The 23,663-nt window shown below is 45.4% G+C and overlaps 3 protein-coding genes across 3 annotated transcripts; 1 reads left to right on the top strand and 2 right to left on the bottom strand.

The window, feature by feature from the left end:
* Window positions 1-619: 619 nt before the first annotated feature.
* On the bottom strand, window positions 620-6,980 carry LOC149277432 (surfeit locus protein 4-like). Its single transcript, XM_089502870.1, has 6 exons — window positions 6,933-6,980; window positions 3,567-3,753; window positions 3,362-3,438; window positions 1,971-2,014; window positions 1,279-1,465; window positions 620-886 (listed from the first exon to the last, which is right to left on the bottom strand). Exons 1-6 carry the CDS (start codon window positions 6,978-6,980, stop codon window positions 620-622), a joined length of 810 nt encoding a protein of 269 aa, XP_089358996.1.
* Window positions 6,979-16,438, top strand: LOC149277431 (serine/threonine kinase-like domain-containing protein STKLD1). The gene is made up of 15 exons (XM_089502886.1): window positions 6,979-7,059; window positions 9,898-10,014; window positions 10,264-10,338; window positions 11,085-11,189; window positions 11,390-11,460; window positions 11,883-11,998; window positions 12,434-12,546; window positions 12,750-12,910; window positions 13,232-13,362; window positions 13,865-13,948; window positions 14,633-14,767; window positions 15,135-15,263; window positions 15,592-15,720; window positions 16,084-16,224; window positions 16,320-16,438. The coding sequence occupies exons 1-15, from the start codon at window positions 6,979-6,981 to the stop codon at window positions 16,436-16,438; spliced, it is 1,707 nt and encodes a 568-aa protein (XP_089359012.1).
* A 2,309-nt stretch (window positions 16,439-18,747) lies between these two features.
* LOC149277430 (RNA exonuclease 4-like) lies at window positions 18,748-22,112 on the bottom strand. Its single transcript, XM_089502885.1, has 8 exons — window positions 21,900-22,112; window positions 20,881-21,209; window positions 20,544-20,696; window positions 20,021-20,214; window positions 19,790-19,878; window positions 19,357-19,431; window positions 19,157-19,231; window positions 18,748-18,876 (listed from the first exon to the last, which is right to left on the bottom strand). Exons 1-8 carry the CDS (start codon window positions 22,110-22,112, stop codon window positions 18,748-18,750), a joined length of 1,257 nt encoding a protein of 418 aa, XP_089359011.1.
* Window positions 22,113-23,663: the final 1,551 nt, after the last annotated feature.

The following is a 23,663-nucleotide window of genomic DNA, read 5'->3' as shown; positions in this document are numbered from 1 at the left end:
TTTTCCGGGTTTTTTTATTACATTTTATTGTTATCCGATGGTCTGCACCCCGATACTTTTCAGGGAGCAGCACGGGGGCAGGTTTATGCAGCGCACACACACACAACATTGTCGTTTAGCCTGGTGCAGTCTTTTTAAAATTACACAGCGCCGAGTCCTGCCGAATCCTGAACAAACCACAGCGTTTAAAAAAGGAAAACAAAATATGGGGTGGGGGGGGCAAAACGCGGGGAGGACAAAATAATCGCAACCTTTCCACTACTGCATGGGTTCGCTGGTGGTTTGTCCAGGGAGGACAACACTCAGGGGCTTTGCTGATAGGGGGTGGGATAGAATCCTCGTTCAAAAGGCCACAAGTATTTCTTTTAGAGTGAGTGAGGAGGAGGGTGAAAAAGCCCCCCCCTCTAAAAAGCCCCTCATACTGCATTTTATTGGGGTACAGAGTATCTTGGTAACACATGCTCCTCAGTGCAGCCACAATACAGGTGACCAAGGTAAGCAATCGGTCTACAAAAAGGGTCTGGATCGATACTGCATGATGGAACGCGTCGGGGATAGAAGACGGCGGAGGTAGGAAGAGGAAGGGGGGAGATGTTTCAGCGTCGCTCTCGTGGGGTCATTACCACTCCTTCTTCTTCTCGTCCATGGACACCCCACCAGGGCCCAGGGCGACCACCAAGAGCAGCCCTCCGATGACAGACATGGCCTGGAAGAAATCGTACTTGAGGAAGTCGTGCATGGGCTTGTAGGCCGGGATGGTCCAGAAGGCGTTGAAGTAGACGTTGATGGCGAACAACCAGATGACCAGGGTGAGCGCCGCTAACTTCGTCTTGAAGCCAATGGCCACCAGGATAATCAGAGCCGTGCCGACGATGTTCTGCAGAATCTAAAAACGGTGGAAAAAACGCAATTAGGGGCAAATTAAAATCGCTTGTAATTGTAAGCTTGTAAGACGGGCATGGCACTCCCAAACGCTGACCCCCCCCAGGAATGGGACCCTTTCAACTGCAGCTAAACTGCTTGTTCTAAACCCGAATCCTTATTAATGGAACAAAGTAAGAATAGAAAAAAAAAATATATATATATTACACATAAAACCCAAATTCTAAATATTTTTATGGCATCACCAGAAGTAGTGATTAAGAAGCGAATCGCCACCCGCTTGGGTTATATCAGCCGTTGTACGCAGGCCTGGAACCAGCATAGGTAATAAGTTATTGGCCGCTGATTTCCCTGCTGCCGTTGTTGGGTTGGACGGTCAGGAACGCGGCGACTTACGGAGAAGAAGCTGGCGTCGAAGTGAAGCAGGGTCATGAACATGAGGACGAGCAGCACTCGCCCTCCGAGCTGCATGTACTGCTTCGGGGAGCTCTCACCCATGGTGGGCACCCCAGCAAACATGCTTTTACCCTCCGACCGGGACTCGGCCAAAAGCAGAAGCAGCCCACCCCCGAGGGCCAGGTTCCTAGACCAAAAGAACAGGCGTCACCGTTAAGCAATGTAACAAAAAGACAAAGAAAATCATAGAATGTTGCAATCTAAAATATTCTAAGCTTATGTCGTCTTAATATTATTTTTCGTTTTACCCAAATACCATTTAAAAAACAAAACAAAAACAAAACACAAATGTCAGAAATCCGATGCCAAAGAATTGCTGGGGAAAAGTGAAGCAGGATTAGGGTCTTTAAGACGGTTTCCTAAACTAATTGGCACCTGGAAATTGGGGGAAAACCAAGACAAATAAAGAAAAGAAAAAAAAGAGGATTTCCCTTTAAAGAGTCCGACCTCACTGAATGCCCCCCAGGGTTGGATCACGGTAGGGAATCCTTTCACGTTAAAGGTGGCGGAAGTTTTAATTATCTGCTGCGTCACGCAATTCGGTCTAATGCCCCCCCCCCCGGCCACACACCTAACGCACGGTAAAAGGGTTTTTACAAAAAAGCACAGATTTTTCATTGAAATATACCGACCTCATTAGAAATTTCAGGTCCCAGAGGATGCTGTACCCGATAGTCTGACAGAAACAAACGGGGAAAAGGAAGCGAATTATTTACAAGCAGTTTAGTATAATAGATACAGAGGCGTGAGAGAGAAAAACTAAAACATTAAATACACAGTGCTGTACAAAAGTCTGGGGTCTTGTTTTTGAAGGAAAAGCACATTTTACCTATAATAATAATATGAAAAGGATCAGAAATCCAGCGCAGGCGGGGTTAATGTTGTAAATGACTATTGAAGCTAGAAATGGCTAATTTTTAATGGAATCTCTTCATAGGCGTACAGAGGCCCTTTATCACTCCCATCACTCCTGTGTTCCAATGGCCCTTTATCACTCCCATCACTCCTGTGCTCCAACGGCCCTTTATCACTCCCATCACTCCTGGGTTCCAATGGCCCTTTATCACTCCCATCACTCCTGTGCTCCAACGGCCCTTTATCACTCCCATCACTCCTGTGTTCCAATGGCCCTTTATCACTCCCATCACTCCTATGTCCCAATGGCCCTTTATCACTCCCATCACTCCTGTGTTCCAATGGCCCTTTATCACTCCCATCACTCCTGTGTTCCAATGGCCCTTTATCACTCCCATCACTCCTGTGCTCCAATGGCCCTTTATCACTCCCATCCCTCCTGTGTTCCAATGGCCCTTTATCACTCCCATCCCTCCTGTGTTCCAATGGCCCTTTATCACTTCCATCACTCCTGTGTTCCAATGGCCCTTTATCACTCCCATCACTCCTGTGTCCCAATGGCCCTTTATCACTCCCATCACTCCTGTGTTCCAATGGCCCTTTATCACTCCCATCCCTCCTGTGCTCCAATGGCCCTTTATCACTCCCATCACTCCTGTGCTCCAATGGCCCTTTATCACTCCCATCCCTCCTGTGCTCCAATGGCCCTTTATCACTCCCATCCCTCCTGTGCTCCAATGGCCCTTTATCACTTCCATCACTCCTGTGTTCCAATGGCCCTTTATCACTCCCATCACTCCTGTGTTCCAATGGCCCTTTATCACTCCCATCACTCATGTGTTCCAAAGGCCCTTTATCACTCCCATCACTCCTGTGTTCCAATGGCCCTTTATCACCCCCATCACTCCTGTGTCCCAATAGCCCTTTATCACTCCCGTCACTCCTGTGTTCCAATGGTCCTTTATCAAGCACTGACTGCGTGTAAGTCTATTGAACAGGTTGGGGTTACCAGGGATTTAGAAAAGCACAACATATAGGATAAAGACGATGACGCCGGATATTTCCCCCCATAATCCCAGGATGTTTGGGGGAGGAGCAGGTGGGAGACACCAAGAGTTTGCGAGAATCCCCCCCCCCAGGTAGATGGCTGAGGATCTTGCGTACTCACCTGCATCGCGATAATCCCAAACAGTCCAAAACAGGCATATTGTACGAAGTTTCTGCTCAGGACCAGTATGCAGCCACCTGCGCGACCCCGGGGGGAATAAAACGGAAATATTAATAGCGGTTTATGTTATATATATATATATATATATATACATACATACATACATATATACACGGGTTTAACAGACCGCCGGGCGACGCCTCACCTAACTGTCCGAACAGGTTGATGAGGACGAAGACCGACGCCAGGACGTAGCCGCAGCTCCACGTCGCCTCGATGTAATCTCTCTGCTCGCTCCACTGGAACCACATCCGGATGCCGTCCTCCAGGAAGGTGCTGATGAGGCAGAGCCGGGCGACGTGCGGGAGATACTGCTTGGTGACGCGGAGGAACTGCGGGGAGAGACGGGCGTCAGGCGGGCGAGAGAGAAGGCACACTGACACGCTGTACATGCGCAGAACATACGTGGCTCTAGGGACATGCTCATGCACGAGGGGGGCTCCTAGTCCGGCCCCGGAGGTTCTTCACATGGAGTTATTAAGGGGTCATCACTCGGGTTACCAACAAACTCCATCTCTGTTACTGAAGCTTCTATAGAAGCCTTTGGGGTAATTGATTGATTGATAGGGATCACTAGAAAGAGAATCTCCTCCGCACATGGTCTCACTACACCCGTACAGATCCCGGCAGGAGTTAGATCCTTCTATGAGGAGCCCTGCCTTGGGGTTTTAGAGGCAATTGGGGGATATTAAGGAGGAAAGGATACAGAAAGTCGAAAGAAACCTCTCGATTCCTCGGTACAAGCGCCTGGATCGCAGATCACGCGGCTAAAAGGCTCGTGACGGCCCCCGGGGGCCTGAAATCCCATACAGCGCAAAGCTTGGGGATCACCGGGACGGACCGGCTACGTCGCTTCTGGCTACTGACTCCGTTTATCCGCGGCTATGAGGCATTAGGAAACCCAGGAGGAGAGCAGGTCCGTTCTTAACCCCTTCATGACAAAGCCCGTACATGTACAGGCTCACAATGGGTTAAAGGGCCAGGCTCTTCATTTATCCCGCGCATGAGGGACAAAGATCCGGGGATCCAGACTCCAGGGACGCGAGGGCGACCTTAAACCCCCCCGGGGACCAGGAACGAGCGAGCGACAACTGCCCGGCACTCGCTGTCACACACCATGCATCGCGGGCAACCCCCCCACCACACACACAGAGGAAGATGCAAAGCAGTTAGAAGTCCCTGCGTTTGCGATCGCGCATGCTCTCGTGTAACAGACACTGTTTATTTATAACTGTTCCAGCCAAGCGAGACCCCGTCAAGGTCCCGCGCAGGTCAAGGCAAAGGCCGCCGTGTGCTGAAACGTTACGAGAGCGCGGGCGATGCACGCCGTCAGCGGCACAGAACACACACGCGGCGTGCGGCCAGATACTCAGCACTCGCTTTACGAACGCGCAGAACGGGAACGGAAACTAACCGAAGAGACCTAGGAGAGAAAGGAGAAGGGGTTAACAGGGGGCAGATTGGGGGGGAGAGCTCGAGTTTCAATGGGGCTTTAGAAAATGTACTCCGGGGCTGGCTGTGAGTGACAGGATTTGGGATCGTGTAAAAATAACAGTAACCATTACTTGATACACATCATAGAAAATGACCCAAAAAGTAAACGTTTATACATCTCAATAAAAAGGACCGCACGTCAAAAATCACACTTATTACTAGGATCGGATTAACGTTTTACAGAAATATTCAGCAGTTTTTTTCTTTTTTACCCCAGTTGTAGTTTTTGCCCCATAATATAACATTTTCCGGCAGCTGCATATCAGCCGTTTGTATGATTCTCGCTCTGTTATCTGATCCCCGATCTACTAAACCCCCCGACTCCTTATCATACTGCCTGTGGGAAACAATAGAATGGCTCAGTCTTAATCCCCCAGACGGACTCTCTGACTAATGAAAGTCTATTGAGGAGGGACTTCATTAGCATTGCCATAAAGCATCAGCTCAGTGTCGTGATTGAGCCGGAAAACTCAACCAAAAGATCACATGACTGACAGCAACGGCGACTCCAGATCTACAGATAAAGGGAGTTTATTGGGAAAAAATTAGATAAATCCCAGACAAGGGAAGGGGGGGGTTATATTACTGTATACAGCACTGGGGGGGTTATATTACTGTATACAGCACTGGGGGGGTTATATTACTGTATACAGCACTGGGGGGGTTATATTACTGTATACAGCGCTGGGGGGGTTATATTACTGTATACAGTGCCGGGGGGGTTATATTACTGTATACAGCGCTGGGGGGGTTATATTACTGTATACAGTGCCGGGGGGGTATATTCATTTTATTATACAGAGGTCACAGCTTTCAGAGCACAGATGAGGGGTAAGAAATAAGAGAACTCGTTAGCGGATACAGTCCATGCGTTTCTAGGAAACCTTTAGTTGAACATCTGCTCAGCGTCAGGAGATAAAGGGATAAACAGTGAGATGTATTTAACCGGTTCCTGTCCGGGTCATGTATTTATTATATATATATAAAAAAGGAAAAATGTAAGCAGGGCAGACGGCAGGTGCAGACACGTTACCCTCGGCAACAACACCCTAAAAACTAACATTCAGCTCGACTTTTTAACCTCTGCATTAGCATGAAGGCGAGGGGCAGTAAATTAGAAAGTTAGACACCCCCTCTGGGGCGCGACCCGGAGACCACCGACACGATAACAGGAGTCTCTACGCACGCACCGGGGTCTCTACGCACGCACCGGGGTCTCTACGCACGCACCGGGGTCTCTACGCACGCACCGGGTTTTGAGATTCTGCGTAGAGTGAGCCGGGGCAGTTTTTTTTTTTTTAGCAGTGGGTGGGGTAAGGGGTCAGATTTTGGGGCAGTAAAGCACAGGCAGGGAACCCCCTTACAGGTGCAGGAAAGCATGAAGGGAAAGGGTTAATATGCCAGGGCGGCATGGAATATAAGGGGTAGATAGAGCACAAATTACATATTTTTGTGTAATACACGCCAGCTGTCCTGCACCCCAGAACAGTCCTGAGCGAGGTATGCCAGGGAAATGTGTCAGAGCTTGGCTCAGTTGGGTAGGAAGAGGGTGTAAGACATTTTATATTCTGCCCAGAGGGTACTGCCAGGATACTGGAGAGAAGGGCATGGGGGTACTAAAATCACTGGGCCCAGATCTTAGGGGAGCTGAGCCTGGGGGTACAGGAAGCGCTGGGGACAGATATTGGGGGGGGTTACAGGAAGCCCTGGGCACAGATATGGGGGGGGGGGGGTACAGGAAGCCCTGGGCACAGATATTGGGGGGGTTACAGGAAGCCCTGGGCACAGATATTGGGGGGGGCAGGAAGCACTTAGCCTAGATATAGGGCGCGTGACTAGGCCTGAGGCCCCGAGGTATGTGTATAATGTGCCAGACAGGGGGCCTGCTGTCACCCAGTGCCCACCCAGACCGGTGCGGGGGTCTCTCGGGCCCCTGAGGTATTCTCTTTCACTACGTGTCTCTCCTGCCCCTGGGGTATTCTCTCCCTGTCTCCCCTGCCCCTGAGGCGGATCTCACCTGGTCCGCGAAGTCCTCGGCGGTGCCCATCATGTCGTTGGTGCCCATGGCGCTGCGGCCCCGTTCCCTGTCCCTGCCGAGTCGGGCTGTGTCTGGGCTCCTCCCACAGAACTGCCGGGCCTGCCACGTAGGCCAAGTCTTAAAGGGCCAGGCACGGCCGAGGGGCGGGGCTACAGGGGGTGGAGGAGGGAGGGGGCATGGGGACAGAGAAGGGGGGCATAAAGAAAATAATTGGGGGCATAAAGGGGACATGGAGCAGAAGTGTGCTGAGACTGGGGTGTGTAAGGGGAACGGGGGCAGGAGAGGGGGCAGAGGAGCTGTCAGGGGCAGGAGAGGGGGACAGAAGAGCTGTCAGGGGCAGGAGAGGGGGTCAGAAGAGCTGTCAGGGGCAGGAGAGGGGGGTCATGTCTCCTTCAGGCTTTCCATCCTCTTTTCACATTTTTATAATAAATGGAAATAAAACTTTATTTAAAATAATGTGAATTGTATGTATGAGAAAAGATAACAGAATAAGGGATCTCTGCCACTCCTGAGGGCTATAACTCCCAGTATACTCAGCCAGCCACAATAGAGAAAGGAGGCTCCGCGCAGAGGCAGATACATATAAGACACCCCCGTCTCCTGTGTGATCCAGAGAAAGCTGGGAATCTACAACCACAACCCTTACCAGGTTGTCACCCTGCGGAGACCTCAACGCCAGCGGGCAACCCAACATCTACGCATCGTGACCCAAATTCAGGGGCCTGCTCATTTTGGGTTAGGAAATTACCCACGCACTGTAATTCTGCCCAATCACCCACCCCGAGAATCCACCCCTTAACCACGAGAATCCGCCTGTTCACCCCAAGACTTTGCCCATTAACTCTAAAAGCTTCTATTTCACCCGAGACGCTTCCCATTTACCCCGAGAATCTGCCCCTTTAACCCGAGGCGCTTCCCATTTACCCCGAGAATCTGCCCCTTTACCCCAAGACGCTTCCCATTTACCCCGAGAATCTGCCCCTTTAACCCGAGACGCTTCCCATTTACCCCGAGAATCTGCCCCTTCACCCCGAGACACTTCCCATTTACCCCGAGAATCTGCCCCTTTACCACCAGACGCTTTCCATTCACAAGAATCTGCCCCTTCACCCCGAGACGCTTCCCATTCGCCCTAAGATTTGTCTCTGTGACTGCATAGGCCGTATTACTTGTTTAAAAGCAGAATTTACACAAAATACACAAAGTTGTCCTAATTCCCCAAAAAAGTTTTTTTTTATTATAAATGTGTGACACTTCGGGGACTCTTATTATCCCCTCAGTTAACACAAACATATCACATAAGAGTAGCTCTGCAGATGTCAAAGAACCACCACTCTCATCATGCCAGCCATGCATGGGAACCACCACTCTCATCATGCCAGCCAGCATGGGAAAAGTACTGAAACCAACAAGCGGCTTCACAGTGGTTGGCATCGTGCGCGCCAACCAATGAATCCTGTAACGTCATTAGTGCGCGCCGAGCAGGCCGCATTGCCGCTGCGTTCCATGCCCTGAATCGCGGCTCCTATGTTCCCGAGACTGCGCATGCTCAAACATGGTGCGTCCTGTTTCCATAACGACCATAAAACGCTTAGAGAGATAGGTCTTTTGCGGTACATCTTCATTTTCACTAAAACATACCGCTCTGAACGCGTTCCCCCGGTACACACCATGAACAAATACAAGGTAATCACGAAGACTTAAAACGATCGAAGTCGGTGTATGCCCTATGCCTCATTTCCATGTCACACAAAGGGTTAATTATTTAAAGGGACAGCACTCCTGGAAATTAGGGTTAGGGTTCTGATTACATGAGATAATACCCCCCCCAAAAAATATTATTATTATTATTTTCTATACTAATAATATGACATAAAAAGTAGAAATTTATATTATTTTTATGATTTCTGTTGAAATAAAGTCAGTAGTTTCAGGGATTCAGGCAAAACATTAAAAATGGCAAAGAAAACAGTAACTATGGGAAAAGTAGATTTTTTCATCAAGCTTTTTTGTGAGCTATTATTATTTATTATTTTATATAGCACCACCATATTCCGCAGCGCTGTACAATGGGGCTATTGTGACTCTTCTCCATATATTTATATATATATATATATATATATCTATAACTGTAATAAAAAGTGGCCCCTGAGTCGGGGGTCCCTGATTTATATTTCAATCTCGGCAGGTCCTTGAAGAATGGAAAAGAGGAGCTTTTGGGGAAACCTGTTTTGTGGAAGAGAGAGGAGGAAAAGGAAAATATGCCATAAAAAAGGTAAAAAAAATAAATAAAAACAGAACTTGCCGACAGTTCAACCCCCGTCGCCCCATCTAGTTGCCTAAAGGGTTTTCTAACCATCAATAAGCCTTTTAGACTTAAACTTGGATCAGTGAACACAACATGCCATTTGAACACAGGAGTGATGGGAGTGATAAAGGGCCATTGGAACACAGGAGTGATGGGAGTGATAAAGGGCCATTGGAACACAGGAGTGATGGGAGTGATAAAGGGCCATTGGGACACAGGAGTGATGGGAGTGATAAAGGGCCATTGGAACACAGGAGTGATGGGAGTGATAAAGGGCCATTGGAACACAGGAGTGATGGGAGTGATAAAGGGCCTCTGTACGCCTATTAAGAGATTCCATTAAAAATCAGCCGTTTCCATCTACAATATTCATTTCCAACATTAACCCCGTCTGCGCTGGATTTCTGATCCATTTCATGTTATTTTAATGGACAAAATTGTCTTTTCTTTCAAAAACAAGGACATTTCTAAGTGACCCCAATCTCTTGAATGTTAGCGTATGCCGCCCCAATTGCTGACGTCTCCCTGACACAATTCATTAGCATCGGGTGCCGAATGGTGATGATTTTGAACGAGGTCTCATAAAGTCCGCTTTATCTGTACGGCGAGATATTGATGTCATTTTTCGTGTCGCAGGTGGAGTGCACAGACGAGCGCGGGGCAGATCTGGCGTTAAAAGAGGTAATTATGTTACAGGGAGACAACGAGAAGCAGGTCACCCAGTTCTTTTATGGGCCAAATGATGTTTGCAAAGTCTGTTCAGGCTGCGAATTTCCTGTCAATAAATGAGGAAACATAGAAACTCAGAACCTGCCGGCAGATTGGCCCCATCCGGCCCCCGTCTAGTCGCCAGTTTCTCCTGCTGTAAAGACTTCAACCTTAATCACTCAGTGGTCAATGGTCTAAATGACTATATACTTTTTCTCAGTTTCTCTATTGAATATTACAGGTCAAGGGGCCAGAAATGTTTCCTTATATGAAACTTTTTTGTTTTTTCTTCAGTCGCTGGTTCTGCTTGATCTGCACCATCCCAACATTTGTCCATATAAGGAGTTTTTCATGTTCTGGGATAATAAGGTAAGAAATGATTGGCCGGATGGAGCTTTAACTCCAGTACTTAAATCTGGCAAAGACTGACTGATTGATGCATCTGTGGGAAGGACCCCTTTCCCAGGCTTACAATGTATGTGTATAGGAAGCGAAATGCATGTGTTTTAGAACCCCCCTGCTTAATTATATATCGTGGGAGAAGCCGTTTGATTGGAGGAACAGGGAGAGGCTGTCCCCATAGCTCCGCCCTTTTGTGGAAGTGCCCCGAGAGTCCGGAATAACGCAGACAGATATGTGGAGAAAGAGAAGTGCAAAATCGCTTCTCTTTCTCCATGAATCCATCTGCAATATTCTGGACTCTCTGAGCCCTTCCGCAAAAGGCGTGCAACACAGGGACAGCCTCTCCTCTGTTCCTCCAATCAGGGGAGAGGGTGTGTGTTGAGACTCCGCCCCTTTTGCGGAAGTGCTCCTCGAGGCCTGGATAACGGAGCTGATATCGGGGAGAAACGGATTAAGAAAGAAGACAGAAGAACAAGAAGAGTCGAGACAAGAAGCAAAGCTACGGAAAAGGAGATGGGACACGGAAGCGGTCAGCGGCGAAGGTAGGGAGCGTGTGAGTGAATGAGAGTGCGAGTGAGGATGAATGAAAGGTAAAAGCCCTCGGAATTTTCTCTGAACCAAATGTCGTCGCCGAATGGACCAAAAAACGAATCTTCTAGTGATTATCTGCCGCCCAGTAAATCCAACAAACTTCTCGGACGTCCTCTCTGCAGGTCTCGTCTCTTTCTCTCTGCCTGGTGATGGAGTATTCAGGGAGGGGGCATCTGGAGCAAATGGTGAAAGCGAACAGAGACGAGAAAAACAAAATCGACGAGAAGGTAAGATCCTGGATGAGGACCAATTTAATAATCTGTGAAGTATGTAAAATGGGTTAATCGCCATAGCAACTAATGGAGTGGTTCAATCAGCAGGAGCACTGATTCATTGGTTGCTAGGCGATAAGACCACTGCTCAAAGTTTGCTCTGAAGTGGCTGTTGGTACATAACCTCCAATGTCTCCTTCCAAATCATTTTCCAGATCATTAAGACTCTGCTCGGTCAAGCTGTCGATGCGCTAATCTATATTCACAAAAAGAAAGTCCTTCACAGGCAAGTCCGAAAAAAGAGGCTTGCAAATTGAATATTTTTTTTAAAGTTATAGGATGCTCCACCAAAGTTATTCTTTGAGGGTGGTAGAATAAGTGGTACGTCCTCCCAGCAGAGGTGGTAGAGGGTAATACAGTGAGGGTATTAAACATGCATGGGATAGACATACGGCTCCTGAATCTAAGACGAGAACGACGACTGATTAAGGTTTGAGAAAAGGGGAGGCTAGACGGGCCGACGGGTTCTTGGTTTCTATTTCTTTTGCTATTAATAGTTATTTATATTTGGATTTTATACAAATAAAGTGACTGCTTAAGAAAATCCTCCTCCCCAAGAGAGGGACCCACGCGCGGGGCATTAGGGTCACATACACCTCTAGAGTCTCAGCGATGATCATCGGTTATCTTTCTTTGTCTCCTCCGCAGGAACATGAAGCCCAGCAACATCCTGATAAAGGACGAGGAAACCTTTTTAATAAGCGATTTTCTTTCGGAGACACTAATGACGGACGAAATGAGAATGAAGATCAGAGTATATCCTGGTGAGGGAACCCGGCCAGCATTTTAATTCTCCGCTAATCTCGCCAGTGACAGAGCCAAACGTCACCTTCCGGTTTAATGGCTTCGATCCAATTCCATTCTAGAGCGTTCCGGCTTAGCCAGCATGAACCTTTACTATAGTTATAAGAATCCTACAGCTCACAAAGCAAGAGGCAAAGATATGGGAGCGGAGATTTAGGCGTAATGCAAGGAAGATTTACTTTACTGAGAGGGTGGTCAATAAGTGGAACAGCCTCCAAGCAGAAGTGGTAGAGGGTAATACAGTGAGGGTATTAAACATGCATGGGATAGACATACGGCTCCTGAATCTAAGACGAGACCAACGACTGATTAAGGTTTGATTTCCAGCGGCTGATTGTTTCTATGCCATCACGTTTTAGGTCTTTATGTTCTAATAACGTTCTTGTCTCGCACAGAATCAAAGTTATTCGCGGCTCCGGAATCCGCCCGGCTTTCGTTCAGTGAGAAGTCAGACGTCTGGTCTCTGGGATGTGTCCTTCTAGAGATGATGACGTGTTCCTCACACTCTGTATGTTCTAGTAGATACCTTGTAATAAATACTAAGCGTCTTAGAAATGCCTCGATTGCAATGAAACTGAGATACCTGATATCTGGTTACAGAAACGTTCCACGACTGCACGGAACGTTACATTCTACATATTACATTTTTACACTATTTTAAGAAACTAGCAGTAAATATTTGGGATTTACACCTGATTTAATCCCCCCTAGAAAGCAGAAGCAGCTGTCTTACTGCAGGGGATCAAGAACAACCACCTGTGCTTAGAGGAAGCTTTAAAAACCCTCCAGGGTTCCGTCGGCTATTCTGATGGCCTCTGCCAGGTTCTAGAGCGAATGCTACTCATTCATCCTGAAGAACGAGCCGCAGCCACGTGAGTTTGAGTCTTTACAGCAGGAGGAATGGGCAGAGTATATGGCGGGGGGGCAAATGGGGCCGATCTGCCGGCGGGTTCTAGGTTCCTCAACGTTTTATAGATACTCTCTTCTGATCTCGTGGATCTTCTGCAATAACTCTGTGTGAATCTAGGTGTTAGCCGGGTGACACAAACAGTATGAATGCATGGACTGGAAGAAGTGGTGTGGGAATTGTTGCCGTTATACAAATAAAAAATAATAATAATAAAATATTTAAAAAAATGATTAATTTGGATAAATTTAACATGGCTGTTCTGCTTCTTGTCTGCAAACTGTAGAGACTTGATAAAGGACCGTTATGTCAATGAATGCCTCGTCTTAACGGCATCTCTGCTGTCTGGGCTGAAGAAGACATTACCTGCCGGCTCAGCAGACGAGTTGGATGATGGAGGAATGGAGAAAGTTCTAGGTATGGGGATCTATTCATAGGAATGATAAGAACTGGCAATTAAATTAAAGCTCTAGTCCATATCCAGAAAAAAATTAAAATAATCGGGAAAGACTAAAGGATCTCAATATGTCCGGGTTGGGAGGGGGATGGGAGAAACATTTAAATACATAAAGGGGTTTAACAAAGGACAGAAGGGACAGGAGAAGAAATGTTACAAGAGGGTGGTAGATGAGTGGTACAGCCTCCCAGCTGGTAGAGGGTAACACAGTGAGGGTATTAAACATGCATGGGATAGACATACGGCTCCTGAATCTAAGACGAGACCAACGACTGATTAAAGTTTGAGTCTTTACAGCAGGGGAAACGGGCAGACTAGAGGGGGGCCGAATTGGACCGATCTGCCGGGAGGTTCTGTGTTTTAAAAAAAATCCAAAACAAATGGAAACCATAAAAAATAAGTAAACACGCGTGTATTTTCTGTCTGTGCCGAATACATTCTTCATTCTGTTCCCGTGTTCAGCGTTTATGCGGATGTACAGTGAATATGAAGATGCTCAGACGTCGGCACTCAGACGCCTTTCCAAGTTGTCCGCAGACAGAGACGGTACGCGTCAGAATGCCACAGCGTGCGATCCGTGTCACGCGGCCGAATATAATTATTATTATATAATTAATATTATTAGTATAATTATGTTTTTGTACCGGGAGTTTTCTGTTTTGCATACATCACTTCTAAATTTGATTTAATTAGTGAGTTATAACTTAAATCGGTTGCCTTTGTTCCCAATATCTGAGTCTACGTCCTATTTCCAGTTTAGCCATTAGCGGCCATCAAAATAACTACCATTCACAAGTTTGGGGGTCACTTTGAAATGGCCTTGTTTCTGAAAGAAAAGCAAATTTTTTTCCCATTAAAATAACATGAAATGGATCAGAAATCCAGCGCAGACGGGGTTAATGCTGTAAATGACTATTGTAGCCGGAAACGGACGATTTTTAATGGAATCTCTTCATAGGCGCGGTCTGATACTATTGTACTTCCATAGGTTTTTCCCCAAAAGGAGATATAATACAGCACATAGTGGAGGCTATGAAGCTACACAGTGATTCCGTGGATATACATCTGGAAGGCTGTAGGATACTGAAGGATCTTCTATCTCAAGGTGAGACATGAAAGCCATTAATGTTCTGCGTTAGGGATGATCCCTCTAAATCTTTTTTTCACTTGAGGTCTCTTGATCCGGGACCCGGCCCGGAATCCATTCTTCTCCTTTCTCGTATGCTTTAGATCATGGCTTCGACGACGTCCCTTTGGCAAGTAACTCCCTGATCACCTGTCTGGTGGCCGCCGTGAGGAAGTTCTCCGAAAGCGGAGATCTGGTGTCTCTGCTCCTCGAAGTATTGATGATGCTGTCCGCTAACGGTAAGGGCGCCTTAATTATTGCAGTTTTGATAGCAGTTTAAAAGCATGGCTCGCTCTGATCATCGGACCCTCCACTGCCCTGTGGATTAGCAGACTGGGGCAGATATCATTTGGTTAAAATGTATCCACCTAGCGTTTCCTCTCCTTACCAGATAGCAACCATTGTGTGGGGGCTCTAGCGCTTTGACAGGGAACCCCCAGCCCGGTGTGATGATTCATTAAATGACAATATGTTTATCACTAGATATTGTAAAGATAACTGAATTGCTTAAAGCCGGGGCAACTTGAGTCCCAGTACTCAGGAGTTTTAAGGGCATCTCAGTTAAGGGACTGTTAAAGTTATCTGACGAGCTGTTGGTTTCATTAGAAGCGGCCGCAGAGCTGCTGGAAAAAAGCGGATTCCTTGAGGACACAGTGAAGATTCTGGAGCGATCACACGAGCGTAGAGACGTTAGCCTGTCCTGCTGCGGCCTTCTGTGGTGTCTGGCGATGGCAGGTGAGTCTTTCCAGATGAGTATTAGGGTCATGGGAGGTGAATTTAGCCGGTTAAGTCTCAAAGTCATAAAATAAAGAGAGAGTAAATCGACTGCTCTCAGCAATCATTCGTAGTGGAGAACTCATTGCGGAGGATAACTCATCATGGAGGATAACTCATCGCGGAGGATAACTCATGGTGGTGGAGAACTCATCACGGACAATAAATCATTTATGGTGGATAACTCATCGGGGTGGAGAACTCATCATGGTGGACAGATCGTTCGTGGAGGATAAATCAGCCTTAGTTGATTTGTTTTGCTAAAAACCTTCTTTTGCTCATGTTCCAGAGAGCTGTTCTCAAGTAGAATGGCTGGAATACAGCGTGCCGGTGATCTACACGGTGATCCGGACACATCTTCATGACGGACAGCTGGTGGAATCGGCCTGCTGCTGCCTCTGGATATTATGTCTGAAAGGTGGGTGCGAACAGCCAGCAACCCGAAATACAGGTACAATATACCTTGGGTCCAAACACCTCTATATAACCCTTGCTTAATAGGTTGTGTGTTGGAGAAACAAATAGAATCGATTATCCTCGTCCTTCTGGATTCTCTTCAGACTCACCCAGACCGTCCGGTTCTCGTTAAGAACGTTTGTTTGGCAGTCGCCGGTCTGCTGCGAATCTCTGGTATGTAACAGAAAATGGGTGGTCTAACGGGGATTGTGATAAAGTTGATGATTCTAAAACTGCATGTTTTCTAAATGTGCTTCCGATTGTAAAGGTTTCCGTGGGGAAGGGGACAGGGCACGATTCATACATTTTTCTCTCAATTTTCCAGAATTGGCGGCGTATCGGATTGTGGTGCCGGTGTCAGGGAAGAGCGGCCTCTCCTTCATTACCGCCGCTTACCTCACGCACGCAGACGACCCCGAGATTGTGGAGAACATCTGTCTGCTGTACCGTGAGATGGCCCGTTATGGTACGTTATTCTCCAGCAAGCAGGGATTCAGCGGCCGTGTATATTCCGGGGACGCTTGGCCAAATCCAGCCCGATAACCATCTCCTGTATTGCAGGGAGCGTGAGAGCAGAGCTGCGGCTTCAGGACACGGAGAGGCTGATGTGCGAAATAAAAGAGAAATTTGCATCGACCGAGGTACGAAAGCTTTCACATGCGGTCAGGGGTCCGGATTGATCGCCTGCCAACGGGGTAAATGGTCCAAGGCTGACCAGGGTGGTTTACTGAGAGCATGAACGGGGCAGAGATCTGCTTCACATTTAAGGCTCGTCACCCTTGTGCGGTTTTCTTACGCAGAGCTATGATGTTATGATGTCATGCGGCGGTGACCTAGAGAAGGGTGTAGATAGCTACTTGTGCTGGAGATCAGAGAACTCTGCTCCCTCCATTAAACCACCTCGGAGGTGCACAACTCCGCACGGCTATTATTAAGATTCTAGGCTTTCAAACCTCTAAAAGGTTGGGCAGTATTTCCGCACGTATGCGGGTTTTTAAAATTTTAATGGATTAGGACTTTTATTATTATTTATATAAAAGAAAATGGTATTTTTTTTGATAAACATTGAAGAACATGGTGAAAGCAAACATGTCTGCCTAATAATGTCCTCCATCAGCATCGGAAGATGGGCAAAAACCCATCTTTTTATTTTTGTCTTTTAATTAGGAGATTGTTAACCTTGCGGAATCCACCCTTTCCAGACTGGGAAATAAAGGTAAGGTTTTGGGTAAATTCTTAAAAAATAACATTTTCAACCATAAATGGCCACTGGAACACAGGAGTGCTGGGAGTGATAAAGGGCCTCTGTACGACTATATAGAGATTCCATTTAAAATCAGCCGTTTCCAGCTACAATAGTCATTTAGAACATTAACCCCGTCTGCGCTGGATTCCTGATCCATTTTATGCTATTTTAATGGACAAAATGTGCTTTTCCTTCAAAAAGAAGGAAATTGACTCCAACCTTTTGAACAGTAACGTATGTACGTTTAACCGGTCACCAACCCTACCTCTCCTATAACATTTTTTTTTTAAATAAGGAAAGCACATGAAAAAGTTAATAATTTTCCAATATTTTTTTTTTGTTTCTAATAGGCAATCTCCCCACTGCGCCCGTGTAACTCCAAGGCTATGAGGTTCTTAATGGCTGACCACAGAATTAAAGTCTATAACAGCTGGTCATTTGAACGATGGTACATGGTAAAGATCAAAAAATGAATGAAAAAATCCTCAAAATTCTACTTCTTTCACATAAACGAAACAAGACTTGAATTCACCTGCATGCGCCGATCCAGTCCGTGAAATCATTTGTTCTGCGGAGCCAAGGAATGAAATATTCTCTTCTGATGAGAGCTGTCCGAAAGAAAGAAAGAAAGAAAGGATTAAAACTCTCCTTTTTCGAAGTGTTTTTTTTGCACGTGCTTTCACTCTTATTTTCTAAAATCCATGGGTTTTGCGTATCAGAGGATCTAAAGCCGCAACAAATAAAACCGTATGAACTGATGGGTGGGAGGGACATTTATACCCGAGCTTATGCAATAAGATACCCCAACTCACTATACATTCACCCACATTTTTTGCTCTACCGCTACAATTACAATGTATACAAACATACTGTACCGTTCAGAAGTTTGGGGTCTCCTAGAAATGTCCTTTTTAAAAGAAAAACTGATTTTATACATTAAAATAACATGAAATGGATCAGAAATCCAATGAAGACGGAGTTAATGTTGTAAATGACTATTGTAGCTGACTGATGGTTAGAAACCCTTTTGCGATGATGTTACAGCCAGAAGTTCCTTTTTTTTAACCTCTAAAATTATAATGTAAACATATTTTGACGAGTCCCTTATAGCACTAATGTATTCATTTCTATAGGTCAAAAATAAAATTCCAGATGTAGAATTCAGGGCTAAAACATATGAAATCAGAACAGATGCACAAAAAGTATATTATGTACCCTAAAAAAACAAAAAATTCCAGGTCTACTTAAAAATTTCTATTATCATCAATTTATTAAAACAATCCACAACAATTTGGAAATTAGTGCAATTTCCATCTTGACAAAAAAACTGACAGTATGTCCTGGAGGGAAGTAGAGAAGCCCAATAAACCTTTATACGGAGGCTTCCATTGAGACAAACAAATTATACTCCGATTTAATAAGTATATATTCCGATTATCTAGTTCTCAAAGGATCCAAGTTCTCCAAACATTCCACAAACCAAATCTTCTCCGTCTCCAAACTCTTACATCAGAAATTAAACTTTTTGGGTAACCATTCCGGCCATGGAAGGTGTAGAAGACACAGTGAAACAGTTTATATTGAGTCGCTCCCAGGGACCCGCTGGACAGACTGTGTCTTGTACGCCATCGAGCAACCAAGATGACATGTTTTGTTCCCGGAATTTTTTGTTCCGGTAAGGCACGTGGTGATAGAAACTTTCAGTTCTTCTTCATGAGTCGAAAGAGATCCGCGAAAGACTCATCAACCAGAAGGCGTGGGTTTATCTTTCTGGTGGCCCGGCTTCACCCGCAAGTACTTTGCTTTAATTTGAGCTTCCCAATTCTTCTTCTCCATCGTGTATAACCGCATGGCGGCCTGGGCATCTTGGACCTGGGAAGGAAAGAAAGCAACATCGTTACACAGAACAGGGTTCCAGAACATTACGTGTGAGAGACACATCCGGGTTCTCACACTCTGATCACATGTTCGCCATGATCAATGTCTTATGCCCACTGCCCACGATCCACACATTTCTGGGTAAGAGTTTCCATGCTCTATGCTATGGATCTGCCAGAGGGTTCGTAGAGCCGTCACGTCTCTCCTGCCAGGCAGACTCATTCTGTGTTCTGGAAACTATTCATACCGATCAGATACATTGTTTGAAACCTACCGAGCAATGCTCCTTGGTCTGCACCCTCACATTCAGGATGTTCTCACAAAGCAATTTGAGAGATGGGCGCCCGCTCTACAAGAGAAGACACGGTTAGTGGTGTTTTTTCCCTTGATTTTCTTTAGAGAATAACGCTTTTTGAAGAGTAAAAAAAAAAATTAAATGTGAAGTCCCTTTAACCGACTCCCTCCAAACTTTACCTTCACTCTTTGCTTGAAGGGCTTGTATTTTTGCGTGTCTCTGATGGCCTTTTTCGGATGGTCCAAAAGGAGAATCTGTACGAGAGCAGAAGTTAAAGTTAACATAGAAACATCATCTTAGGACAAGGGGTTCATCATTATTGTGTGTAAATTGTGTATTAAAAGTGTGAAATATTCACTAATATTCAGTAATTTGAACTAATTTCAGATTGAACAGCTGGTACAAAAACAAGGCAAGTGGCCCCACAAAAGCAACACAAACGTGGTTTATATCCACACCATACAACTTGTTAGGACAGTCATGCCCTTGGTGATGGAGGGTGCCGTGTTTAGTCCCTATTGCCTGAGAAAAGATCCTTTGGTGGCCACCACGATCAGTGCGGCTCCCTGTCTAGTGGTTTACTGACACACATCAGGGGCTCCCTTTATGTACCTTGAGATCATTGTGCAAAGCATGTCCAACCAAAATACGTCCTTTTAGGATATCAGACACCTCTTTCTGAACTACTTTGAAGTCTTCTCCTGCAACACAGAACAAAACGAACATATTTACAGAAAACGACTTAAGCCATCACTCACAATATAGAAGTCCAACCAAATGTAGCCTTCAAGGTCCGCGGGTGGCATTAATGTATCACCTCAGTCAGGTAACAGCACTACCCACCGTTCTTAATGTCCTGAGGCCGGATGCCGCTCACGGCCGTCCTGTAGTCCGTCACTCGTTCTGTTGGCTTGACGTGTTTATCGTACACGCATTTCCCGAACTGATTGACAATGGACACTCGAGCTAAAATGCTATCTTCTCCTTCTGGGCCCACGCCGACCATCTCACAGTCTATGGCCACAGTCCTCGTTAGCCTGAAACAAAGAGTTGAGGACTATGGCATTAGAGTGACTGAAATCCACAGCAAATACAAATTGTATCTGTGTAAGAGTCTCAAGAAGATCTTTTTAGGTAGAAAGTCACCATTTATATTGTGCTAAAGCTCCTTGCTCTATAAATTAGGGTTTTTTTGTCTGGAGAATCAACAATGCTGGGATTTCAAGATATATTATTTAATGCAATAAAATATATTTAAAGAACGTCTCTCTTGTATGAAACATTTACATTCTATAAGAAGGTAAATAAAATTGTAAGTCATGGCACGAGGTAATTCGAGAACGAAAGAATCTTGGGTGACAGTTACCCATCAAACGCCCGACCCTTCACTAGAACCATATCCGTGGAATCCGAGCGTTTCTCGGGGACGCCTTGCATCTTACGGGCGATCTCTCCAGCTTCCGGCCCCATGGCTGCCTCGATATCTTCGGGATCCACGTCATCGAACCAGATGTCAATCCTGAACCATAGAATAACCGTTAGACGCGACAAACCCATGAAATATCAACTAGGCTCTCCAGATATTACGCACGTTTTAGGACAGCCAAAAGATTTGCAATTGCGTAACAAACTTTTTAAACAAAAACATTAATTTAACTTTTTAAGAAGGTTAAATTAAAAACAAGCAAAGCCACGCAACTTACTTTGGAGCTTCTACCATGTTTCCCTTGTCAGACTTCTTTTTATCATCGGTCTTGATTTTTTTCTGCTTAATGCTCCTTTCTACCCCCTCTTCAATTTTCCTTTTCTTGCTCTTTTTCTCCCCTTTTTTATTGGCTTCCGAGGCAGAAGGATGTGTTTTTGTACTGGTTTTATCCCCCTTAGCTGTGGATGGAGCACTTTTCAAACGTCCATTGACTTTAGGGGTGACTGCTGGGGTTTCAGGCTCATCATGTTTCTTATTGGTGGCTTTTTGCTCTTTTTTCGGTACATCTGTAGAAGCCGAAGGATCAGCTGGACTCGGTTTCAGCAACTAACAAGGAGAGAACAACGGGTAAGAAGATAATCAGCTGGGGCAATAAAGAACAGTGATTTTAACCCTACAAAATTTGATAAAACACACATACAACCTCAAATACCCAATCATTATGAAAATGTTTACATACAAAAGTTTGGGGTCATTGAGCTGTTTCCATGGAAAATGACACCATTTCTGGCTGTAACATAATTACAAAAGAGTTTTTCTAATGATCAATTGGCCTTTTACAGTTAAACTTGGAGTGACGGGAGCGATAAATGGCCATTGGAACAGCAGGAGTGATGGGAGTGATAGAGGACCACTGGAACACAGGAGTGATGGGAGTGATAAAGAACCACTGGAACACAGGAGTGATGGGAGTGATAAAGGGCCATTGGAACACAGGAGTGATAAAGGGCCTCTGTACACCTATGAAGAGATTCCGTTAAAAATCAGCCGTTTCCAGCTAGAATAGTCATTGATTCTTTCAAAAAGAAGTGACCCAAAACTTTTGTACGGTAGTTTATATATTTCTAGATCTTACATACCGCTATTTTGAGAGCAAAAACGGTGTGTAGGATGTAAATTTAACGTATTGATGGTGCGACCGGTCTGGTCCCTCGGCTGTCATATTAAAGATAGAGTTTCTATGTTTATCTGACGTTGATCGCCGACGATGGTCACCCGCGTCATTCTGTCCCTTACCTCTTGCAGAGCTTTCCAGTTATGTGAAAACTCCTGGGGATTTTTGGGGGGTAACACAGGAATAACCTTCTTATCATCATTTTTCTTGGTCACTTTTTTGGGTTGGTTTGGCCAGAACTTCTTCTTTTTCTGTTTTGTGGTCACCTTTGATGCAATTTTTGTCTCTTTTGCATCTGAAGACGGCTTTTCATTCTTTAGTTGGATTTTTGCCATTGTCAGTCTTTCATCAGAGAATCGGGACCGGCGATTACCGTCTTAAATCTCTAATTTGAACTCTTGCAATTAGACAACTCTCTGGTCACATCCAAAAATAAAAAAAATATGATCAACCGTTAATATATTACCTTTTTATTAATCACTGGTAACACACAGACCACTTCCTTTAAATATTCTTTTATTTTAAGAATTAATTATAACATAAAGCACCATATACACTTTTTCATTTAGCTTCTGTGTCTACAAATTAATATATATTTTCTTTTTTAAAATTTTCAAACAATTAATTTTCAGAAATATAGTATGAGCTGCATTTTATGGCAAGGAATATAAACACATCTAAAATGAAATATAAAAGATGGGACTATATACTCCATTATTGTACTTTAAGACGATGTTAGGTGATAAGGAACTATCCCCAGCTGTATCCTTATCTTAAAGCCTATAGAATAAAACGTATGTATTATGTAGTATGTATACATGTGTACTCACATGTAACATCCCCAGTGATCTCTGCCAGACATACACAGTAAAATATCCCTGTTCACTCAGTAACACGTCCCATGCCTTCTCACCAGCATGTAAGGAACCGGAAGCCGGCTTCTAAAGCCAACCGCACGGAAACAACAGCCGAAAGACTTTGGTTCCCACAGCTCTGCGATCACGCATGCGCAGAAGAGAAAACCTGCTTGCTCACGCACGCGCCCTTCTGCAGCTGCCTCAACCCGGGGAGCATGCGGCCGCAACTACAGGGGTAGGGCCTGGTATTAATTAACCACTTAATTGCTACAAAACTTCATTACCCTGGCAGGGTGTTAATCACAATAACATTTTGTAAAGGCCTGTAAAATATAATATGTTATAGAATAATTTTAAATATTAGTACACGCGAGCTGTAATTATGCATATTGCAAATTGTCACCATGGAAACCGGTGTCAGGTCCCAATGATGCTTGAGGGGGGGAAATTCTATGTAGAACCCGAATAATGGAATAGAATGGCGATTGGAGCCGGCCCTGGACCCCCTGCCATTATAGAGTAAAGGAGTAGCCTTAAAATGGATTGACGGATTATTACGCTACATTACATAGCGCCTGCAGCGTCCGTAGCGCTGTCACGATAGAAAGAGAATGAAATTTAAGATTAAAAAAGACAATGTACAAAACTGACGATACGATTAATACGCGCTAACCTCGCGTCTTGTGAGTTTACAATCTATTACGGAGGGGGATTTGAATTTCTGCGTGAAATCAGATAACAGCCCATTATATGCTGCGGCCACCAAATAATCTTAGAATATAGAATAAAATTTGCACATACCTTCCATAATATTTAACCCGATAAATGTCTTTTGTTTAGGTCGTCTTTCGTGGCGGCTGATCCAATAAGATCGAGTCCTTGGTCCGGATGGATCTGGCGGCGGATGCCGGCACCGTTCTCCAATCTGGCTGTCGGGGAAGAGAGACCGGAATTCTTTGGCCAACGGCAGGGGGCAGAAAGAGAAGTGGCTAATGCAGGGGTGTCCAACCTGCGGCCCTCCAGCTGCTG

This window comes from Sceloporus occidentalis, unplaced genomic scaffold (genome assembly GCF_023333645.1).
Source record: "Sceloporus occidentalis isolate IW3139 unplaced genomic scaffold, rSceOcc1.0.p SCAF_214, whole genome shotgun sequence".
In the NCBI taxonomy this organism is placed as follows: domain Eukaryota; kingdom Metazoa; phylum Chordata; class Lepidosauria; order Squamata; family Phrynosomatidae; genus Sceloporus; species Sceloporus occidentalis.
This window is presented reverse-complemented; position numbering and strand designations above follow the sequence as displayed.